Source organism: Oncorhynchus kisutch, linkage group LG8 (assembly GCF_002021735.2).
Source record: "Oncorhynchus kisutch isolate 150728-3 linkage group LG8, Okis_V2, whole genome shotgun sequence".
Classification (NCBI taxonomy): Eukaryota; Metazoa; Chordata; class Actinopteri; order Salmoniformes; family Salmonidae; genus Oncorhynchus; species Oncorhynchus kisutch.
In genome coordinates, this window is record NC_034181.2 from 63,368,120 (window position 1) to 63,390,599 (window position 22,480).

The 22,480-nt window shown below is 43.9% G+C and overlaps 1 protein-coding gene across 2 annotated transcripts in view; it reads left to right on the plus strand.

The window, feature by feature from the left end:
• Nucleotides 1-22,480, plus strand: part of LOC109895437 (inhibitory synaptic factor 1) — a 48,800-nt gene that overhangs the window by 952 nt on the left and 25,368 nt on the right. Inside the window, exons 2-3 of one of the 2 annotated variants that reach the window (XM_020489111.2) lie at nt 405-1,753; nt 2,005-2,382. In XM_020489111.2, the coding sequence (XP_020344700.1) occupies nt 2,233-2,382 (150 nt within the window). In that variant the 5' untranslated portion in view covers nt 405-1,753; nt 2,005-2,232. Of the gene's footprint in view, nt 1-404; nt 2,383-22,480 lie in introns of both variants that reach the window. The other variant, XM_020489109.2, reaches the window with a different exon arrangement.

The window sequence follows — 22,480 nt, forward strand, 5'->3', positions numbered from 1 at the left end:
GTTAATAAGAGGAAGGTGGAAGAGTCCTGCTGAGACTAGATGTGCATTTTCACAGCAGCTAAAAAAATCGGCAAATTCCAGCACCGCAGTTAATTCCTGTCTATTTCCCTGCCTCCCTCTCTCCCTCTCTCTCTCTCCCTCTCTCCCTCTCTCCCTCTCTCCCTCCCTCTATCACCCTCTCTCCCTGCCTCCCTCTCTCCCTCTCTCCCTCCCTGCCTCCCTCTCTCCCTCCCTCTCTCTCCCTCTCTTCCTCCCTCTCTCTCCCTCTCTTCCTCCCTCTCTCTCTCCCTCTCTCCCTCCCTGCCTCCCTCTCTCCCTCCCTCTCTCCCTCACTCTCTCTCCCTCTCTTCCTCCCTCTCTCTCCCTCTCTTCCTTGCTCTATTGCTGTTGTATTCTATTTGCAGTGCTGCTGAGCCTAGAGAGGAGAAAAGAGAGAGAGGAAGAAAAAAACAACTGCTTTCCTTCTCGTCTCTCCAGGTGTCATGTGTGATTGGCCAGCTTGCCCTCTGGCAGTAGCATCAGCCTGGATTCCGTGTGTGTCTCGCCCCCCTGCCTGTGCCTGGGCTCCGGCTGTCCCTGGGGACGCGCTACTGGGATTTACCTCTTACTGCTGGATGGAGATGGGCTTTCTGCCTTTTTGAAAACTGTTCACCAAAGGAGAAATGCACAGATACAAAGAAGGAGGAAATATAATGAATCAATCAGCAGCACAACCAGGCAGACTGCTGGATTCCCTTAGCAACAACTCGGGGAGTGAAAGAGAGAAGTGAATCGTCTCTTCCTATCTTCTCTGGTGTCTGGTTTCTGGGCACACCCCTGCAGACCAGAGTGGACCAACAGTCGGATCTGAAAGGGCAGGATTTGGGACACTGCATGGGCACGAAGGACACGCAAGTCACCCTAACGCCAGGGGAAGGACCCTCCTCTTCCTCCTTCTCTTTCACCTCCTCTGGTTCATCACCATGTTGGTTTGTCATTCTTCCTCTGCACGTTCTATTCATTAGTCACATTTTACTCACTAAGATGTCCGTTTATCCTCATTCTTGCCACCTGGACTAAGCCCTGCCACTGAACAAAAGATTGGACATTCTTCACACACACACACACACACACACACACACACACACACACACACACACACACACACACACACACACACACACACACACACACACACACACACACACACACACACACACACACACACACACACACACACACACACACACACACACACACAGAGAGACTCTCACCCCTCCTCCTACCTTCCTTACTCCTCTCTTTGACGAGAAATGAACAACAGATGTCGGGCATCATCTGAACATAAAATGGATGGGTGCAGAAGTTGCTTTTGATGTGGGCTATTTCTTTATTCCTTCAAGATTAGTTTATTCTCCCGTCACTTCTAAGAGAAAGGGAACACTGCACGGCGGAGGACACAGGAGGAATATCTCTTGTTTTCAAAAGGATTTGTTCTCCTCTCTCCCTAAAAAAGACAGATGCCAAACTGAGGGAGTATATTTAGAATCCAAAGCTTGTCCCTACTGCCTACCAATAATGTAGACCAAGATCATTAAAAAAAATGACCAACCGCTGGGAGTTCTATTTTTCTTTGCTTGGATATTCTGATCTACAGGGGAGGCTGAACATGAACCCCTTGTTCAGCTTGACAACCTGGGATGCACTCTTTTACAGTAACCTGGCTGACACCAAGTCACTGCATCGTACCAGCTAAATAAGATTGTAAAGGAAGGTGAGTGGGAGGGGAAAATAGCAACTTCCTCTGACAGACGATCTAAATAAATATCCTCCTCAGAGAACGATGCAAACGTACACACTGACACATGAGATGAGTAGGCTCTCTAGCTCAACACTATTATATAAGGTGTTTTCACACACACCATCTTAGCTCCTGTTCTTTTCATCATCCTCCTGTTCCGTGGATCTAACTTGAGTTTTTTTATGTTTCTTTTGGCTTCATTTTTGGTACAATCCATCCTGGAGCCATGGATGGCGGAGGGTAACGCCAGGGGGTTGAGCGCTCAGGCCAGGCAAGGTCTTTTGGCTGTCCAGGGGCTTTTAAGATGTTGAGGTCTCCCTGCGTGGCCGGGGCCCCTGTTCGGATCAGTAGCACTGAGGCTCCTCGCGGCCAGAGACATGGACCCCGAATCGGCTCCCCCCCGCCCCTGCCCTCAGCCCGCCGGCCCCTGGCCCCAAGTCGCCCTGTGAAGGATGTCCCTCAGCAGAGCTCCGGCCCGGGACACCTCTGAGACCCCCAGCCAGACCCCCAGAGAACGCATCCGCAGCCACATGAAGATGGTGATCAACCAGCTGGACGGCATTCTCAAAGAGCTCAAGGATGTGGCCAAGGAACTCCGGGAGGTGAGGCACTATAGCGGGCAGCATGCGCCACTGTCTCACCTTACTGGGGACGAGGTTCCGGGGATGGGGGTGGGGGCTGGAGGAGTAAGCTAGATGGGGGAGTTACTCCTTGAGAGGGTTGAATTTAATGAAGTGTATAGAATGCATTTCACAGAATAGAGATGCTTTTAATTAGGATTTGAAGATGACATCACTTTGGCTTGGGTGCAGGTGGCAGGAGAACATCGGTTTCTGCTTCTGTAATTAGAAATACCATCTTCCTTTTGGCATTCGAGGGCTAATTCCGATACCATCGTGTACACAACGATAAGTGTCGTTCAGATGTATTCAGCGTCCTATGAAACCTTCTTTAAATAGTGGCTGTAGAGGAAGCAGGGCAGAGCCAGGAATCTGGGCTGCAACAGAAACACAGGGGAGAGAAGAGGTGTGCTTAGGTAAGACACAGGACTTGGCACTGCACTAGTTACGTAACCATTTTGTTATCAGCTGGATATCTACTGTATTTTCACAACTGCCATGGTAACGCGATGAAAAGATCAGAGTGTGTGTCTGTATCAAAAAGCGATGAACAAACAGGAAGAATATGTGCGTGGATCATATAGTGTGTGACAGCGTGTGGGTCTTTATGGAATGTCTACTGTACTTTTGAAAAATGCATTGATATTAGAATGCAGGATTGATGTGTGTGTATGTGTGTGTGTATTTTGTGGGTGTCCATGTGTATGTACCTGTGTGTGCAATGTGCATACACATGTGTAAATGCAAAGCTATCTTGCCCCCTTGCTATCTTGCCCCTCGTCCAGAGGATGTCCTCCCCCCTCTCCCTCTCTCCCTCCTTTCACTCTCTCTCCCTCTCCATCTCTCTCTCTCTCTCTCTCTCTCTCTCTCTCTCTCTGAGTAAATAGTGGCTCTCTGACACATCCCCACTCCAACCCCACCCTATATGTTATTACCTGCCTCCCAACCTCCCTCTGATCAGGGGGCCAGGAGTGAGGGGCTGGGGGCACGCCCAGTGCCCTGGAGACCCAGGGGAGGATAGAGTCCGACCAGACCAAGGGGAGGGTGGGAGGGCGAGGGGTCATAACTCACTCCATCACCACCACCTTCCCCAGACTCCCCCAGTCTTTTGCCCACTTCCTCCTTTATGTACTCACATGGGGAGAGGTGCAAGGGCACGGCTCACATCGCTCCACACCGCTCACTCACAGCTCACGCTTCCCTCTGAGTCCAAAAAACCCCACCGGTGCTCTAGTGATTGATGATTATGGGACTTCTGCAAGTGGAATAATGCTGGCTGGAGCTATTTATAAACAAAAACACTAGCTACCTCTGTCTAGCTCTGCCAGCACCAACATATACAGTATTACATTTCTTATTTCAGAGCCCCAAAAAGGATTCAATATAGCAGCCGATGTATCATCCGTTCTGAAGGGAACACAAATAGAAATATTGAAATTGGTAGCAAGAGATTGTGTTAGCCACAACAGCAGTAGTGGCAGTAGTATCAATATTTAGCAATTTGCTCATTTATTCCATTGTGGACTGTATTAATAGCAAAACGTTGAAAAGGTGAAAAAATGCATTAGTGCTCAATGTACCGGCAGATGCATGGCTGCCTAATGTTCCGGAAAATCTCTCATTCTTGGCCACATGAAATGAATAACATAATAGATAACATCTGTCACATAAATAAATGATGAATTACTGGCTCTGTTAAGAAAAACAAATAAATAACTCAATAACGGGAGTCAGGGTAATGTGGTGAGTGAATGTGAACTGAACTGGACTGACTGGGTGGTGGATCATCACTCCATGTTGGAGGATGGTGTTTGGAGAAGCCTGATGGCGTATGGCGATCCGGAGGCAGCAGAGATAAATATAGGATTATCTCTAGAGGTCCGTAGGGAGCTGGCCTGATTTCAGAGCTCTCAGGGTTAAAGACAAGCAGAGCTCCCGTCAGTCCACATACTGTATCAACAGCTCATAAATGACTGTCTCCACAGCCAGGCCTGAACCCTGGTCATACAGGACCAGGACAGTACATGGCCCCGGGCCCAGCCCTGCGTTCAGTATGTGGGTTATCTCAGACATGCTCCATGGCCACAGCAGGGGAGGCTATCGTAACGTCGCCCCATGCCTTCACAGAGTTTAGGAGAAGGGGGTTAAAGTAGAGCCACCATGGCAGAGCCAAAATAGTTTTTGGGGAAGTGGATCTAAAACTGGCAATTATAGTATAGCTAGACCCACAGCCTTGCCTCATCTCATTTCAGCCATTGGTCTGTGCTGTAGGTGTGAAGACAGGAGAGGAGATGGAGGCATGATACAAACAACATTACATACCATACATAAAACTAAACCAAGCCGTAGAGAACAAGTCATCATAACAACTGTCAGTTTAGAAGGCAGCGCAATCACATAGAGAGATGCCATTGATCTTATTTACATACAGAAACGTATTACAGCAGCTATATATACTCGCCGCGCTTCAAGGTATGATGTTTCCAGCATTGCCATTCAATTGTGTCACATTTGTGAATCCCATTATGCAATTTCACAGAAAGAATAAAACAGAATCTAAACTCCAAAATGAAATGCACCGATAATATACTCTCCACACATCAACAGCAATAGCAGCTGTAGAGGAATGTTTTAATTCGGGGTATCATGTCAACATTACCGTTACAATCTCTGACAGCCAAAAATGGAACCAAATGAAAATCACAGCATCCTCTGCAGCATGAAATATATTTTTTTGTTAAAACTGAATCCAAATGAATAAAAGCTATTTCAAATAGCTGAGGAATAGCAAATGTAAGAAAACATCCATATTGGGTATTAGAGAGATATAAGACTGGTAAATTGAAAGCATTAAATGAGGCGGTAAGAACAGAAAGATTGGAGAGTGGAGGGGAAGAGCTGGCACGCTGCAATACAGAGAGAGACGAGTGGTAGGCACCTAAAGGGAATAGGGAACTGTTATTATGTGGAGCTAGTCATTATGTAGAATCATACGAATAGCAGAGGACGGAAGATTTCCATGCTCAGTGAGAGGAAAATGCAAATAGGGCGGCCATGAAAACCAGTAGCAAGAATTAAGGTAGCTAATGAGAGGAGGGAAGAAAGAAATACCTAGAGCAATTATCACTGGCAGAGTACAATATGCACCATTTCTTAGAACTCGGAGTCTGGCTGCACAATCACTGATCTGGCAAATCAGGCAAATCAGTTAAGAACCCATTCTTATTTACAATGACCGCCTAGGTTAACTGCCTTGTTCAGGGGCAGAATGATTTTTACCTTGTCAGCTCGGGATTCAATCTAGCAACAATCAAGGGAACATTGCAAAAATGAAAATGGACAAAGGAAAAAGCCATGTAAATAACCTGATTAGAAAGCAGAAATCAGAACTTTTATGTTTTGTGGCGTTCTATAAACGGTGCATTGTTTGGGCCCCGTGTGATGCGGTGGGAGGAATACAAAATATAAACAGCTGGCTGAAGATCAGTCAGAGAGCCACTGGGCCTCCGTCCTGATCCAGTCTGGACTGGGCACCAGCACCACGGTGGGGGACGGCAAGGGAGTCGGCACACTCGGCTAACCGCCACAGAGCTCAGCACCGCTCAAATATGGTCAGAACATAGAGGTAGCCACAGGAAGCCCTAAATCCAAATCAAAGGCTGCTGTTTCTGCAGTGGACGTTTATCCTCTCCTCTGTTTGCTCTCTGTTCCCCTGCCGACAGTGCCCCGTGGCAGGGACGAGGCCACCTGACAGCTGTAGTGTCAAAGGGTGGACACTAGGTGTGCAGTCACAGTGACACTCATTGCCTAGCAGCACAATTATGACAATTGCAAATTGGTGCACCAACCCAACCTCTCAGGTCTGAAAAAAACATGTTCCGTGTGAGAACAGGTGCCGTAATTGGAAGGGTCTTTGTTGAATAAAAAAAAATCATATCTACAGTGTATGTGTTAAAAAGATGCCCCTGTGAGCACAAACTAATCATGTGTTAGCGCTGCAGGTGGTGATGCTGGTTTCCTTTAGTTTACCTGAGCCCACTTATCACAAATTACAATCAGTCTCTGTGCCCTGGTGGACCGTTTCCCAGAAAGCAACTGTTTCCATTTCCCTGCCAGTTTCCTAGGTTGACTGCCCAGTTTACTGTGGCCTCTCCAGTGAGGGTGCCCCAGCCCAGCATGCTGGTAGCGACTAGCGAGGCAATTTACTGAAGATTAAGGGCAGGATTTGGCCAAGCTGAGGGGCTGGGGAAACGCTCACCAGCTGCCCTGCAAGCACATGGAGTTCACTGGGCTATGCTGAAGGCTTACCGTCACCTCTGAGAGTTGATAGGATCACTAAACCTGCCACAACTGGGCCAAAGGGTTTCCTATCGCGTCACGTACAACCAGAGATAAAACAGAAGTGAAGCAATACTATGTCAATTTGTTCCACCTTGTCTGACCTCCTTTGTGTGCTGATATTAAATTCTCCAATTAAACTTGGTGATATTATGCCTCCAAGCAAAGTTCCTTAAATTCTACACATGAACAACACGACAGGGCCACTTCAGTATCATCTGTACTGACCCTCCCCCCCCAACTCCATACCTGTGTTCCTCAGTCAGTGACCCGGATGTGATCTTCGGATGACCTCATTGACCAGTAGCCTGGCTAGTTCCGCCTCAGAATGACCCATAATGCTCCTATAGTAAAACAGAGAGACACCTTAGCAGTGGGACATAAAGAGTTAAAGCTTTAGTGGCTTCTAACCTTGAGAGGGAGCTGTGGAGAGGAGAGAGAAAAGAAAACTGCACCAGGCTGGCATACCGTTCCCCTGAGCCTCTTTTACCAAGCACCGCTGTGGAGCTACAGCTACTTTAAGATGCAGGGCCAGTGTGTTGACCAGCCCAGCATGCCTGTAAAACCCAGTGGATTAGCAGGCCCTTTGAACTCTCCTTCTCTGTGGACCTTGCACTCAGCATAGATGATAATGAAAGTTCCTGGTTAGAGCCCAGGCGAGGTACAAAATTGGCCCTTATCAAATCAACCTGGTAAGCCACATATCTTTTCTACAACGCCAGCTATCTGGGACTAGATACCATTACATGAGGTAGAGGATTGAGGGGGCTTGCTATGCATCTTTGTACATAATGTGAAGCTGCAACCCTTCCCCTTCCTCCAGGGGAGGATACAGGAGAGAGAGGGGAGGGAGAGCGCGAGAGAGAGAGAGAGAGATAGAGAGAGTGAGAGAGAGAGAGAGAGAGTGAGAGAGAGAGAGAGATAATGGTTCCTCCTGCTGTACAGGCTGGCGACAGACCGGTTGAAACAGCTTATATCAATTTTAGCAATTGTGCTTGTGGGCGTTTTTAGGATTGTTTTTGGCCTATCTTTGAGCTGTGAATAAAACCAGTGGGCTGTAGTTAATGGTGTGAAAAAATGGCATCCATTGACGTGCACAAGCAGGCCCCCGGAATAGAATAGCTACATTACTTGATGGTCTCTGAGCATACTGTACTCACACTGACAAAACCATTTTCTTTGGACTTCCAGTGAAATGTCTGCAAGGTTGAATGTCACTGCACTGAAGGGGCACAAATACCAAAGAAGAAATTGGAGACATGTAGGTTATGAATGTGTCTGAAAGTATGAATAGCAACCCAAATTAATACAGTAGGTGACCTACTTGTCAAGAGACCAATTTTTTCTCTCCATCGGCTGGACCAGGGAAACGCTCGGGGAAGCTAGATCACTATTACATTATGGTTCGTTGTGACAGACTGAGGAACCTACAAAACCTCACGTGGTTTTGGGCAAAATATTAATAACTGCATTGCTATGATTGGGTAACATGAATCGACCCAGTTTAGAATGAGCCCATAATGTGATTGTTCTGAGAAGCCCAACGTCCTATCAAAAGCTTTAACAGCAGGCAACCAAGCATCTGCGACCTCAAACCTTTAAAAACCTTTCAATCAGGCATTTGATTCATTTGATCAATTCTGGCTGTTGGCCTATCTGACCGGGCATGCATTGTCTGGTTATTTTCCGGTTTTATGAATGTTTTTGATGATTCACACCGGAGTGCCCTTTAAGTGAGACATTCCACTCCATTCATATCCTCTTGATTTGGCACCAAACTCAGATTGCAAAATGTGCACGTGTTTTCAAGCATAGTCCTTTTACTAAAACCTTTGTAGACTAATATGCATCGCAGTTGTTATACAGAATATCACACACGAGAAGAGGTTGTAAAATCTATTTTAGAAGTTAACTTACATTGTGTCGCCAACCTGTTGCCCTAATCCTAACCTTAATCCTAACCCTAAACTAAACTAACCTAACCTAATCTAACCTTAACCCTTACCTTAACCATTTTAAATTCCAACTTCAATAGAGTGACGTCAGAGTTTGACGTTCCAAGTACTCCGGATAGAACTAATTTCAGAAGGTCTTATCCAGCAGCAATTATCCTGCAGGTGCCCACAGTCACAATCACATCCACATACTGTATACAGCAGGTTTTCCTAACATCTATAGGCTCTTCGTTAATGATTATGTGATGTTATGTCCTGATATGTTGTAATGTATTATGTATTGGTCATTAATATGACAACTATTGAGAAGTATTCATTGTGAAGGGAATTGCTAATTGATAAAATACCTGTTTAGGCCTTTTAACATGTTCAGGTGCTCATTTTCAACCCCCTAGATTTGATGTCCGCGTGGAAATCGATATTCCCATCAAAATCCATTGGTTTAAGATAGAGATATCTTTTTAGCATGGGCTGCTTCTCAATCCACCCTATCCGCCAATGTCGGCCTTCTGCTTCTGTGGTGGAAGATGGCAGAGCTACAGCGGTGTTTGTCAGACCAGGAGACATCAAGAAAATCGGTCTTCTCATAAAATCGTTTGCAGAGTCCGAACAGTTTGGGCTTGAAAGTTAAGACTCTCACAAACGGGATGGTATTCTCAGTTTTGCTATATGACCCCCCCACAAGCTTCACGGGACTCATCTGAAGTTGGTACTGCCGATGTACCAACTTCTGTCTGTAGTGTCCGGCTACAAATGAATGTGACCCCACCATCGGAAGTTGAGCCCCTTACGAACATGCACTCACTCAAAAAAAATGATGAATTGGATAGGGCATTTCCACGTCATAGGAGTATGGGTCATTACACTATAAAAAAATATATACACAAATCTTGAGCTTTTTTATGTCTCTCAGATATAGGACAGATACTTTAAATCATACTCACATTTTTGTTTGCTTTGTAATTTTTTTGTTGGGGAGGGGGGGGTTCAGGTACAATATTAATGTCAATTTACACACTTTATGCCATATGTACCCTTAGGCTGACACTTTAAAGGATAAAAAAAGTAAGAACTACAAACAGAGAAATGATCATATTGATCACACTGGAGTTTGTACTAATAACATTTGTATGTGAAGAAGAACAAAATGTACAAAATGTCCCCCCCCCCCCACTAAATATCATGTATGAATGTGATGTTTAAAGCTTTTCTATGGGCTAATTACTATTAGTGAGGCCATACTCAATGTTTCATCAAGGCTTAGAATTTTTTCTGCCTCATTTACAGGTGCTTCATAATTAGTGTCACCCTTGTTGAAGATGAGCAAAAAAGACTGTATAAAATAAATAATACAAATACTGAGCTGTATTGTACGCTCCAAAACATTTGGGAATTGTATTATTTTATGTTTTCGCTCAGATAAATTATTTTCTTTCAGAAGCAATAAAAAAAAAATCTTGCCTTTTTTCAATACTCTAGCAGCCTCCCCCTTGCGAGGACAAGGACACTGAGCCTTTTTCTCAAATGTTTTATGAGATTGGATAATACATTGGGAGGGACCTGAGACCATTACTCCATACAGAATCTTTCCAGATATTTGATATCCTTCATCTGTTCTTATGGGCTGCTCTCTTCAATTCAAACCACTGATTTTCAATGGGTTTCAAGTAGCCTTGAACCCTATTGAAAATCAGTGGTTTGAATGGACTCGAGCAAAATGTTGATTTTGTGGTCAAAATGTTGATTTTGTGGTCAATTAACCATTTCTTTGTCATTTTGATTAATGCTTGGGGTTATTGTCTTGCTGGAAGATCCACTTGTGGCCAAGTGTCAGCCTCCTGGAAGAGGCAACCAGGTTTTTGGCTAAAAATGTCCTGGTACTTGGTAGAGTTCATGATGCCGTCGACCTTAACTCCATTGGTCCCTTTTTGAATAAAACAAAAAATGTTTGAGCATGTACATGTATTCTTTACCAACGGGTGCCAATAATTATAGACCTGACTGTATACCACCATTTTGCACCTGAATCTTAATGCTTCACACCCTCCTGACAACACCATATGGTCCACTATTCTACAATATTTCAGTAACATTTTAGTAGGCCAAAAATACTGTTCCTATAATGTAGACATTCCTATAATGTCTATGAACAAGATAACGCAGCGTTCACAACATCTCGTAATTTTGTAAATACCAGCATACGATTGGGAAAAATCCACTTGAACACCCCTCCAACTGATGATGATTAGTAACCTCCGACGTCATCTGTCAGTAAGACAACAAGCATGGCAGCATCTTCAGCAGTGTTTGTTGATAGTAAGAACAAAATACAAATTGTTCAAAATTGATTTTGTTCGTCTTCCTATTGATTTAGAAAGTGAAAGCAGCTTTTTATGGGCAAAAAATATCAAACAATCACAAGCCTTTCAATGACCTCCGTGTTTGACGGCATTTCCCAGTTCAAGCATGTGAATACACCCAACTTGTAATTATGACTTCACAACTGTTATTTATCACAGTTGGTTATAAAGGCAGTATTATTCCCAGAATCCCCAGACTAAAATGTCATTCATTACCTAATTTCTGTTCCTGAGTAGCCTGTGTACATATGTCATCTAAATAGGGTCTTAGAAGGCAGGGGTGAGTTTTCCAAAACCTCTGAAGCACTACAATCATCTGAAGTCCATTGGTAGGCAAAGGATGAGCAATGATCTTAGTGCACACAGGTTTTGAGAAACCCACCTCAGATCAGTTGATAGAGATAGGTGTACAATTGGTGACTGATTGCAGGAGCATGGGCCTGGAACTTCAGCCAGACATTTCCTTCCACCCAGAGAGATAGAGATCCAAACCTCCCCTCTCTCAGACTATTTATGTGCTGCTGTAACCTTGTGGTAGCAGTCACACTCCGCCTGCCACCTGGCTCCGCATGGATGACTGCCACCACTGTCATTGTCAATAGTGTTCAGATGCAGGCGTCAGCTGCGGGCGGGCAGGCAGGCGACCAGGCGGGCGGTGGGGACGGAGATGAAAGATGCACAGACAGACGAGGGGACAGATTAATTATTCAGGGACACAGGTAAGAGCAGACAGTGGGGAAAGGATGTGTCAACAAACTGTTTTGATGATTAATATTTTTGTCATTTGACAGTGGTGGTGAGGGTATGAAAGGGCATTCGGGTTGCGTGTGTCACCCTCTAACAGTCACCTGCTAACCTCCACCTTCATTGAACCTAGACTCACCCCAACCCACAACAGGGCCACGAGCACAGCTTTCATACCAAGTCCCTCTCTGCCTACACTCTTACACCTGCAGGCTGGAAGTGAATATTTAGTTATATTGTCTCTGTGTTGTTAATAGTCTAGGGTGAGTTGAGCTTACTTCCAGGTGACATGGCAGAGTTTATGCAGGATCTCTAGGGGGTGCACACACACCCCCTTCTAAAGTGACATCCCTATTTGTATGTAAAGTTACAGAGGCTGACAAGAGACTGACAAGAAAAGCAGCTCCACTGTCCTGATGTCAACTATGACTCACGTCTCCCTTGCCTTGCTCCTGGTTCTGGTGCAGACATTATTCAGTGGAAATGATATAGATAGCTGATGGAGAAATTGCAAGAACGACTTCATGTGTTCTGATTTTGGGAACAAATAATAAGTCGCTCACCCTGCAGCCGCGTCAGCAAGTAAAGTGGAGGTACAGTCATTCTTTTAGCGCGCCAACCGTTTCCCATTCTTCCTGTACTATCACTGATCATGTTCTTACATTTAAAATATCCATCCGTGGCATTAGGTTGCCTGAGTGTTTAATCAATACAGTGGAAGTAGAGAGGGATATGGATGGATCTCGAAGCACACTGTGGCGAGGGTGAGGGATGGATGGAGTATAGGGGTATCATGACTACAATGACCCTTCACAGAGCTAAAGCTTCTCCCCCGTCACATAAATCTAAGCCCCTGACCCAGAGCGTTCAGTTGATTATTCATTCTGTGTGCTTTTGCCACTTGCCAAAAGGCAAACTACATGACTCATTGGCAGAGCATTTAAAGTCTAGCTGTCCTTGTTTGGCTGAGAGCTGCTGCAGTTGACGTGGGATGAAATAAAGGAAGGAGGGATGGGGGTTGGGGTGGCCCACAGTGGTGCCATGGAGATCTCCACTGTGCTAATTAAGGTCATGGGTGGAATACATATAACCCCCAGAATCAGCTGTTACTGTTGGCAGAGCAGAAAGTCCAGGGTGATGAAGTGCTTTGCCCAACGTCAAGATTGTTTGTGTTGACCTGTTGTTGTTCGGGGTTCGGTTTGTATCGGCACAAAAAACAAAGAGCAGGCTACAGGGGGACAATGGCACAGCATCAGATCTCCTGCAACCTACAGTAGCTACTGAACGAGTCTGCAAGTGTGCAGACAGTATACATGTTGCAGAAAACTGTGAAATACAGAGAAAGGACAAGAGAATGTGTGTGTGTGTGTGTGTGTGTGTGTGTGTGTGTGTGTGTGTGTGTGTGTGTGTGTGTGTGTGTGTGTGTGTGTGTGTGTGTGTGTGTGTGTGTGTGAGAGAGAGAGAGAGAGAGAGAGAGAGGGGAGCTTATCTCTGGCTACAGGCAGCAGTTACTCCCAGAACCATGCCTGGGACCAGGAAGGAGGGTCAGCATGTTTCAGTCTACAGTTCTATGGATGTGAGTCAGTGGCAGATGCATGACAATAAAAACTGGGCCTGACTATTAAGCACCAGTCATTCCTGCATCCACACTGGGTATTCACAGCAGTCGCTGCCCTCCTGATACAGGATTTAGTAGGCAAAAATAATCTCACTGTTGATGTGGACAAAACTGAGGTCTTTATGAATGTATGAATGTACTCACATATTTGAAACTGCAAAAGCATGATTGTTTTTCATGTTAAGTAGAGCTATTCAAGTATTGAGACCAGATATACTTTTTTTATGCCTTTACATGCATACTTTACATTCAATTTTACAGAGCACCAAATCCATATCCACCCATCCATTTAGTCTCAACCTCACTTGTGTGTGCCATGGTTGACTATACAAAAATAGCATAACTCTGTCTTTTCCCATCTGCTATGGACCATAGGGAAAGCAGGTTCATTTGTGTGTGAGGGGACAATGCAGTGGTGACATAAATGTGAGTTACCCGATGAACAATCAAAAACTCCATCTGCATCTGCATCCGTAGCCGTGCTAATCAGGTAAATCCGGACGTGGTCATGAACTGCAGGTTAGTTTGGGTTGTTGACTTGTCCTGCATGTTCAACTCATGGAGCATTATGCATTCAGTGAAGTGCCCACATCCCCCAATTAATTAAAGTGTTCCTTAACAAGCCTTGATGTAAGCAGCAATGCTATCTCTTTTCTCAATTGCGATGTAAATTACAGCCTCATCTTTCTACTTATCATACCATGTTGGTAAGATCAATGAGAGATTTCATGGGAGCTCAGTCCCGCAGAGTGATGAACGAACAGCAAAGCTGCCATTTTGGTCTTGCATTTTGGTCTTGCATTCATCCAAAAAGGCAAAAGTATGCCATCTGTAAAGTGCATCAACTATTTTCAATGTTCTTTCTTTTAATTGAATCAATTATTAGGTAAAGAAGAGTTGTAGAGGGAGTTAAAATGACCTTTTTAAGAATTGTGGTGCAGTGCAGAGCAGTATTTGGGGTATTTTGATAAAGGCGTTGGTCTTTGGTTTGGACATAGAAGAAAATGGTGTGTGAAGAACAAATGACAGTGGTGCTGATGTAGGGATGATGTAAATCTGCACAATGGGAAAAACACAACGTGAGAGACAGTCAGGAGTGTTGTCTGTTTTAAAAGCTTGTTTGAAAGTGCTTTACCTTGACACCAACAGGAGACACTGTGCCCTTTGCACGTACACTCGCTGTAAATGTCTCTGTAAATGTCTCATACACTCCTTTCCAGCAACACTAATTGATGCCTGTGGCCAAAGGTTGTAGGCTATGACACCTTTGCAGATAGTTTTCACTGGCACGCAAAGACGCATGCATCTGTGGGAAATTCACACACCGTCAAAAACTTACCCCCACTGCCTGGACCAGTGGCAGACAACTGGACCAAGGTGACACCATTACTAACTCTGACTGCTAATTGCTGGGACAGAACTTTGCCTCCTTTCAAACGTGTCCTGAGCAGAAAAGATGGCAGAGAGACTATGGCAGGAAGTGTCTTAAGACTCTCTGAAGCTCAGTCCAGCTCAACGCAAACTGTTCTGACCCCAAATTCTGCAGAACAAATGGCAGAGAGACTATGGCAGACATGCTCTCAGACTTGTTAAAGTGAAGGGCATATCTCTGGATGATTGACTAGATGATATACGGTCTCACTCTGGCCTCTCCTAGCTGCAGGAGGGAGGGATGAAGGGGACGTGTGGGGCCTTCCCTCCCCAGGGCTCCTGAGGTTAAAAGCTCTGGGTTCTGGTTTGAAGAGTGGAGCAGAGCTCTGGAGACATGGTGTCTAGTTAGAACAAGGCCTAGTGTGGAGAGTGTCTAGGTAGAACGAAGCCTCGTGTGGCGACACGGAGTATCTAGTTACCCAGCTAGCACATTTGGTTTCTTGGAAGTTGTGGGAATGTAAGTTTTTGGTTTCCTATTGGTTCTGGTAACAAAGCCATAAGTTACCTGATGGTTAAAACAGAAGGTTTTTGAAACATTCTGAGAACGGAAGTGAAAATTTGGTCTGTTCTGGGAATGTAAATTTTTAGGTTGCAGGGAGGGTATGAGAACATTCTTCTGTGGTTCGCTGAAAGATTTCCTGCAAGGATTTATTAACTTTATGAGAACAGAAATTAAAGGTTATTTTACAGTGATTACATAACGTTCTGAACATGTTCCAATTAGAATTTACAAAACTGTTCATTTTAGACTATTCAAACAGACTCTATTTCAAAGGAAACGGGCACTCATTGAGATCAGGTGTGGCCAGTTTGTTGACGCGGCCAACACACCTGAACAAACTTAACATGATAGAGGATAGAGAGAGTTTTGTTGATCCTGAGAATGGAATGTAGATGTTTTTAAATACCATTCTTACACTGTTATTTAGGCGCGTTAACACTGCACATTAGCACAGGGCTAAGAGCCTCCTTAGTGCTGGGCTAAGGGAGATTTTAGCCCAGAGCTAAGCACGTATTCGCATTTACACATTCTAAAGTGGGATAGCACCAACCTTAGCTCAGATCTAGTGGGCCCTGCTCCGGAGGAGGGTTAGCACCGACTTTTCGGGGCTAGCCCCAGAAACACAGTGTCAAAATAGCCAGTGTGAAACAAGGTCAAGAACAATACCTAGATAGCTCACTGTCCAATCACAAAATCTGTACTGTCACTTAATTGACATATACTCGTGATGCCTGTAATGAGTTTGATAAATAAATTCATACTATTTCTTCCATCTGAGGACAAAACTAAAACTTTCATCTGTACAAAAAGATTGGTTGCTATGCCTAACAAAAATGGTTGCTATGCAGGCTGGCTAATGTCTTCTCACTTAGCCAACTAAAGCTACAAACTCTACAGCTGGAAGGGCAGCAAACCCTCATTTTATGTATTTTTTCATAGCTTCTATTGACATTCCATTGGATATATCCATGATAAATGTTAATGTCTCGTTCATGCACAGCATTTTCTGTACAAGGGCGAGATTGAATTTGTTTCCGAGGTTTATACAAACCATCACTGTTGGAAATAAAATGCGAGGCTAGAAGCAAGAAGAAACAATGTGCTCAATTGCTTGTAACATTGGTCGCGTGTCAGGGATAGAATGTTTGTCGCATGTTGTGTTTGTCCATTTGCCCAGGGCTTTGGAATACAACGGTGAATCCTTAACCCAGGGTTAAGAAATACTTGTGTGAACACAGGAAAAGCTAGTCTAGCTCAGGGCTAAGAACAATGCAGTGTTAAAATGCCCCTGTAAAAAGGCCCCTGTAGATATAAAAAAGATGTATTTACAAATGATTTGATTAAACATTGAATTTGACCTTACTGCTATTAGCCCATAGAAACATATTGAATAACATATTCACACACGGCAAAACAGATTGTCAAAATCATTTTCAAAATAAAGTTTGTTTTGAAGTGTCTGTCCAATATCTGAGAGATCAGGAAATTATTTTCATTATTTTACCCATATTTAACCCCTTTTTGGGGCCAGTAAATGGCAGAAATCTGTAGAAAAAGTACTGAAATTCCCACAGAAGAACGTTGTTTCTTAACGTTCTCTGAAAAACTTGAGACCATTGCTTTAAATATAACCATGAGGACACCTGTAGGAAACATTATGGGAAGGTTGCATGCAAAACAACCAAAGGACAACCAAACTCTAAGAAACATATGGTTCTCAGAATGTTATGTGCTAGCTGGGTAGAATGGGTCCTAGTGTGGGGACACAAAGTACATGGTTAGAACAAGGCCTAGTGTGGAGACAGATTAGCTGGTTAGAACAAGGCCTAGTGTGGAGACAGATTAGCTGGTTAGAATTAGGCCTAGTGTGTAGACAGACTATCTGGTTAGAACAAGGCCTAGTGTGGAGACAGATTAGCTGGTTAGAATTAGGCCTAGTGTGTAGACAGACTATCTGGTTAGAACAAGGCCTAGTGTGGAGACAGAGCATCTAGTTAGAACAAGGCCTAGTGTGGAGACAGATTAGCTGGTTAGAATTAGGCCTAGTGTGTAGACAGACTATATGGTTAGAATTAGGCCTAGTGTGTAGACAGACTATCTGGTTAGAACAAGGCCTAGTGTGGAGACAGAGCATCTAGTTAGAACAAGGCCTAGTGTGGAGACAGATTAGCTGGTTAGAATTAGGCCTAGTGTGTAGACAGACTATCTGGTTAGAACAAGGCCTAGTGTGGAGACAGAGCATCTAGTTAGAACAAAGCCTAGTGTGGAGACAGAGTACTGTATCTGGTTAGAACGAGGCCTTACTGTAGCTACTGTTGGTCAGGCAATTAGATAGACACTGTGCAAAACACTACCTCACGCTGTTCTCAACCCATTGCTGCATGCCCGCCTGCCTCAGAACAATAAATATGTAAGACATAAAGCTGAAATGTAGTGAGGGACTAAATAAACCATCCAAATGCCAAACTATTGTCATACCCCTACCTGTTGCTGCAGAGCCACTCTTTCGTGACAAAACTGGCCTAATGGCTTATAATGTACAACAGAGGATGTCTATAACTTGAGTGTCCCTGAGTCTCTATCCAAAATCCCTCTGCATACCAATCTTTCATGTTCAGCTTGACTTTTTAATGACTCAATGGCTCTCAGAAAGCTTGTTTTATTCTGATGCTGTACTAGCTCTTCTGATGTCCAGGCAACGTCAAACACATCTGAACTAGCCTTTGGAATAGTCATAGCTTTATGGGTGAGGCATTTAGTACCAATCTAAACATAGAAAAAAAGGTTAACAAGATCAATATACCCTACTTTTCTATTCACAAATATGTTTTTTTTTTATCTGGGAGGCTAGCTCGGGCAGAATATACTTTATTGCTCTCTGACTCCAGTACACCACAGAGTATCCTTGAGGAATAACAAACTTAGTTGGATAGCCAAAAGTTACAACCCTTAACTTTGCACACGGTCTAATAGTCTAACAACCGTGTTTGGAAACAGTAGTGGATCTTTGAGTTGCAAATCAAGACCAAACAACATCCACCCGCTGTGTGAAGTCGTTAAAAACAAGCAATACAACTTCACACAGACCACAGCCAGTATTTAACACTACAATAAACACTGCTAACACATTTGGTTCCTTGGAAGTTGTGGGAACATACGTCTTGGGTTTCCCATTGGTTCTGGGAACGAAGCTATATGTTTCTTGACCGGTAAAATTGAATGTTTTTTTTTTTTTTACTTTCTGAGAATGAAAGTGAAAATGTAGCCTGTTCTGGAAAGGTTTATTTTTAGGTTGCACGGAGGTCTTACTCTGGGAGGTTTTATTGCTCTGAGGGTGGAAATTATAGGTTATGTTGAGTTTTTTTAATAACTTCCTGAAAACATCCACTGAATGTTTCAATAAGACTTCTAATAAAACATTGTTGAACTCCAAACTCCAAAAGCACAGAGAGGATATATGGAAATGAATGTCCTTAGGCATTTATCATTAAATTTTTGTGACATGGCATCAGTGAGATTCAAAACTATAGTCTTCTGTTTTCTATCCATGGAATTAATCCACTGTGCCACCAGGATGGAGATAACATGCCATGTTTTTTATGCAGACAAAGCTGTTAAATTTTGTCTATTTAAACAGACTCCATTTCAATGGAAACAAGCACTCCTTAACACCAGGTGTGGTCAATTAGATAGAACACACTTGACAAAATAGAGGATAGAGAGAGTTATTAAATGTGCTGCAAATGTTCCAAAGCCAAGCAACTATACTGCACCATTTCTAGAAAGTTGTGGGAAGGTTGTATTCTTTTCATGATCAGTAAACATCAATTGATCATGCATTTTCAGATAAGTGAGGAAATCATTTTTATTAAAAATAAAAAACTGAAATATCACATTTACATAAATATTCAGACCCTTTGCTATGAGACTCAAAGTTGAGTTCAGGTGCATCTTTTTTCCATTGATCATCCTTGAGATGTTTATACAACTTGATTGGAGTCCACCTGTGGGAGATTCAAATGATTGGAGATGATTTGGAAAGGCACACGCCTGTCTATATAATGTCCCACAGTTGACAGTGCATGTCAGAGCAAAAACCAAGCCATTAGATCAAAGGAAGAGCTCCGAGACAGGAGGAAGTGTTAAGGAAGGTCGAGGAAGGTCTAGGAAAGGTCACCAAAACATTTCTGCAGCATTGAAGGTCCCTAAGAACACAGTGGCCTCCATCATTCTTAAATGGAAGAAGTTTGGAACCACCAATACTCTTCCTAGAGCTGGCCGCCCGGCCAAACTGAGCAATCGGGGGAGAAGGGCCTTGGTCAGGGAGGTGACCAAGAACCCGATGGTCACTCTGACAATGCTCTAGAGTTCCTCTGTGGAGATGGGAGAACCTTCCAGAAGGGCAACACTCTCTGCAGCACTCCACTAATCAGGACTTTATGGCAGTGTGGCCAGATTAAAGACACTCCTCAGTAAATGGCACATGACAGCCTGCTTGGAGTTTGCCAAAAAGGCATCTAAAGACTCTCAGACCATAAGAAACAAGATACTCTGGTCTGATGAAACCAAGATTCAACTCGTTGGCCTGAATGCCAAGCATCATCTTCTGGAGAAAACCTGGCACCATCCCTACGGTGAAGCATGGTGGTAGCAGGATCATGCTGTGGGGGTGTTTTTCAGCGGCAGGGACTGTGAGACTAGTCAGGATTGAGGCATAGATGAATGGAGAAAAGTACAGAGAGATCCTTGATGAAAAAAGTATTGTATCATTTTTAGAATAAGGCTGTAACCTAACAAAATGTGGAAAAGTCAAGGGGTCTTAATCCTTTTCGATGTGCACTGTATATCTCAATATTGGCCACCATTAATTGGATATTTGATTGATATATGAACTGTACCTGACAAGTATGAGTAGTTTAGGTTCATTTCCCATCCTTTTTGGGCTCTGCCTGTCAAGCAGCTGAAGGCCGCATTTGCCAATGTACTGTTAGCTGATAATGTTTACTTTGCAAACTACCATTAGAAACTTTGTACAGTTGGCTAAACATAGTGGTAAGTAGGCCTAATGTTCTCTTTCTCCAGCCAATGTAGGCCTACCTAGCGAAGTTAGCGAACATGATCACCTTCCCCCCCAAAATTTAAGAGTCTTTAGTCACTGTTGCTGCTGACAGACATGGGCTATATTGATTGATGGACCATGTCAAATTGGCTAGCTAGCTAATAGCAGATCACGTCAATATCGATAGTTAACAAGCTAACTTTCAAGGGATAAACTAGAAAGCTATATCCAAATATGGTTTGATTTTCTTACCAATGGTGATGACAGTAGTCTGACTGACACTTTACCAGGATGAGGACTTGCCGATGTCAAGCTCTTTCTAAAAGTCTCATCTCTGATGAAGCAGTCTAAATGACACGTTGTTTTCTTAGCTAGCTACTAGCCACAGAACATGCCAAATGGATAGCCTACGCTCACGTATCTGAAAATACATGATCAATTGATATTTACTAATTGGGAAAAGAATGCAATTACTTCCTGTATAATTGGAATTGTGTCGTTCTGAGTATGTTCTTCAAGATGTGATGATATTAAAAACAAATAGTTTTAACATTTATATAACAATCCCTTGAAAATGGCACGTTTTTATCCAAGCTTTTCTTGCCCCCCAGCAGCCAAATCGAACGCTCTGCACTGTATTGTGAGGTGTTATTGATAAAGACCTGTCCCAACAGCTTCAAAATTGGGATTTTGTTCTGTTTATATCACAATGCAAATATTTATCTTTCCTTCTTTGACTTGGTTTGAATTGACAAACAAACCAACAGCCAACGGATGTCCGAGCAATCATCAGCCAGAGGACAGAGTGGGGACACTGCCCCAGGCAACGTCTCTGGACGGGGCATTAAGCCATTAAGCCAGCTTTAAAAGGGCAATCTGCAATTGCTATCTATTTTTGGACTTATAAATGAATTATATTTACCCATTGATTTTTGAATAATATTACTTATACAGTAAATGACACGAGCTTAGTTCCCCATCAGAACCCAGAACCCAAAATATAATCGTGCTTTACTGAGGACAGAGCGATGATGGACGACATCTTCTGCTTCCTGGTCATGTATTACAAATCCCAGATAGACAGGCTGCCTGCTTGCCATCCTCTCCTTGCTCTCTACAGCCCTGGGACTGCTAGCAGCAAAGGTTGTTCTCCCTTTTGTTGTTGTTTACTCTCTCGGAACCATTACCAAGTCGCCTCTAAGTGTATGATTAACCAAGTGTTTGTTCTCGACTGAAGGGCACGATTTGATGCACATCCCAGTAGTTTATAAGGACCATGTGGAATCAATCAAGAGGCTTCTGCACCCGATGTGAGAGTCCTTTACGTAATCTCATTGTTCCCTGGGTGTGGAGTCCATTTTACCTTACTGATTAAAGTGCTACTTATTGTCATAGTGAACTAGAGGGAGAAGTGTCCTTCACAAGGAGGACGGCCTGAGATGAGCCTGTGTCCCCACCCCAGCAGCCTAGCAGTAGGGAGGCTGTTCTAGTGTTCTAGTGTCTGTGTGTGAGTGTGGGCTTCCAGCCCCCTGCCGGCAGCACTGAGGCACGTCATTAGGAGGGTCTAATCAAGGCCAGACACAGCAGCACAGAACAGTCACGGTCCTCTCTGTCTAAGTGCCAAGCTAGCTAGCTGCCCGCCAGAGGCATGAAACAAAAACATGATCCCCCAGCAGGTAGGCCCACTTTAGGGTCCAGTCTGCACGGCCTCCCCCTTCTCCATCAGGGCCAGGCTAGATGGTGAGGCTGGTTCTCTGTTTTTATTGGCTATATTTAGACTAGTCTGCTTCTCTGCAGATATAGTGCTAATCAGGCCACTGCAACACCAGAGAGAGAGAGAGGAGAGAGGAGAGAGGGAGAGAGAAGGGAGGGAGAGAAGAGAGAGGAGAGAGAGAGAGAGAGAGAGAGAGAGAGAGAGAGAGAGAGAGAGAGAGGGGGGGGGGGGGGGATTCCTGGCCATCTCTCTCTGATATGTTATTCTGCCGTTTCTCACACGTGTATTTGTGATATATTTGATATCTAATGCAGTACTGCTCTTCATATATAATGCTATGAAGGAAGACAATATGGATG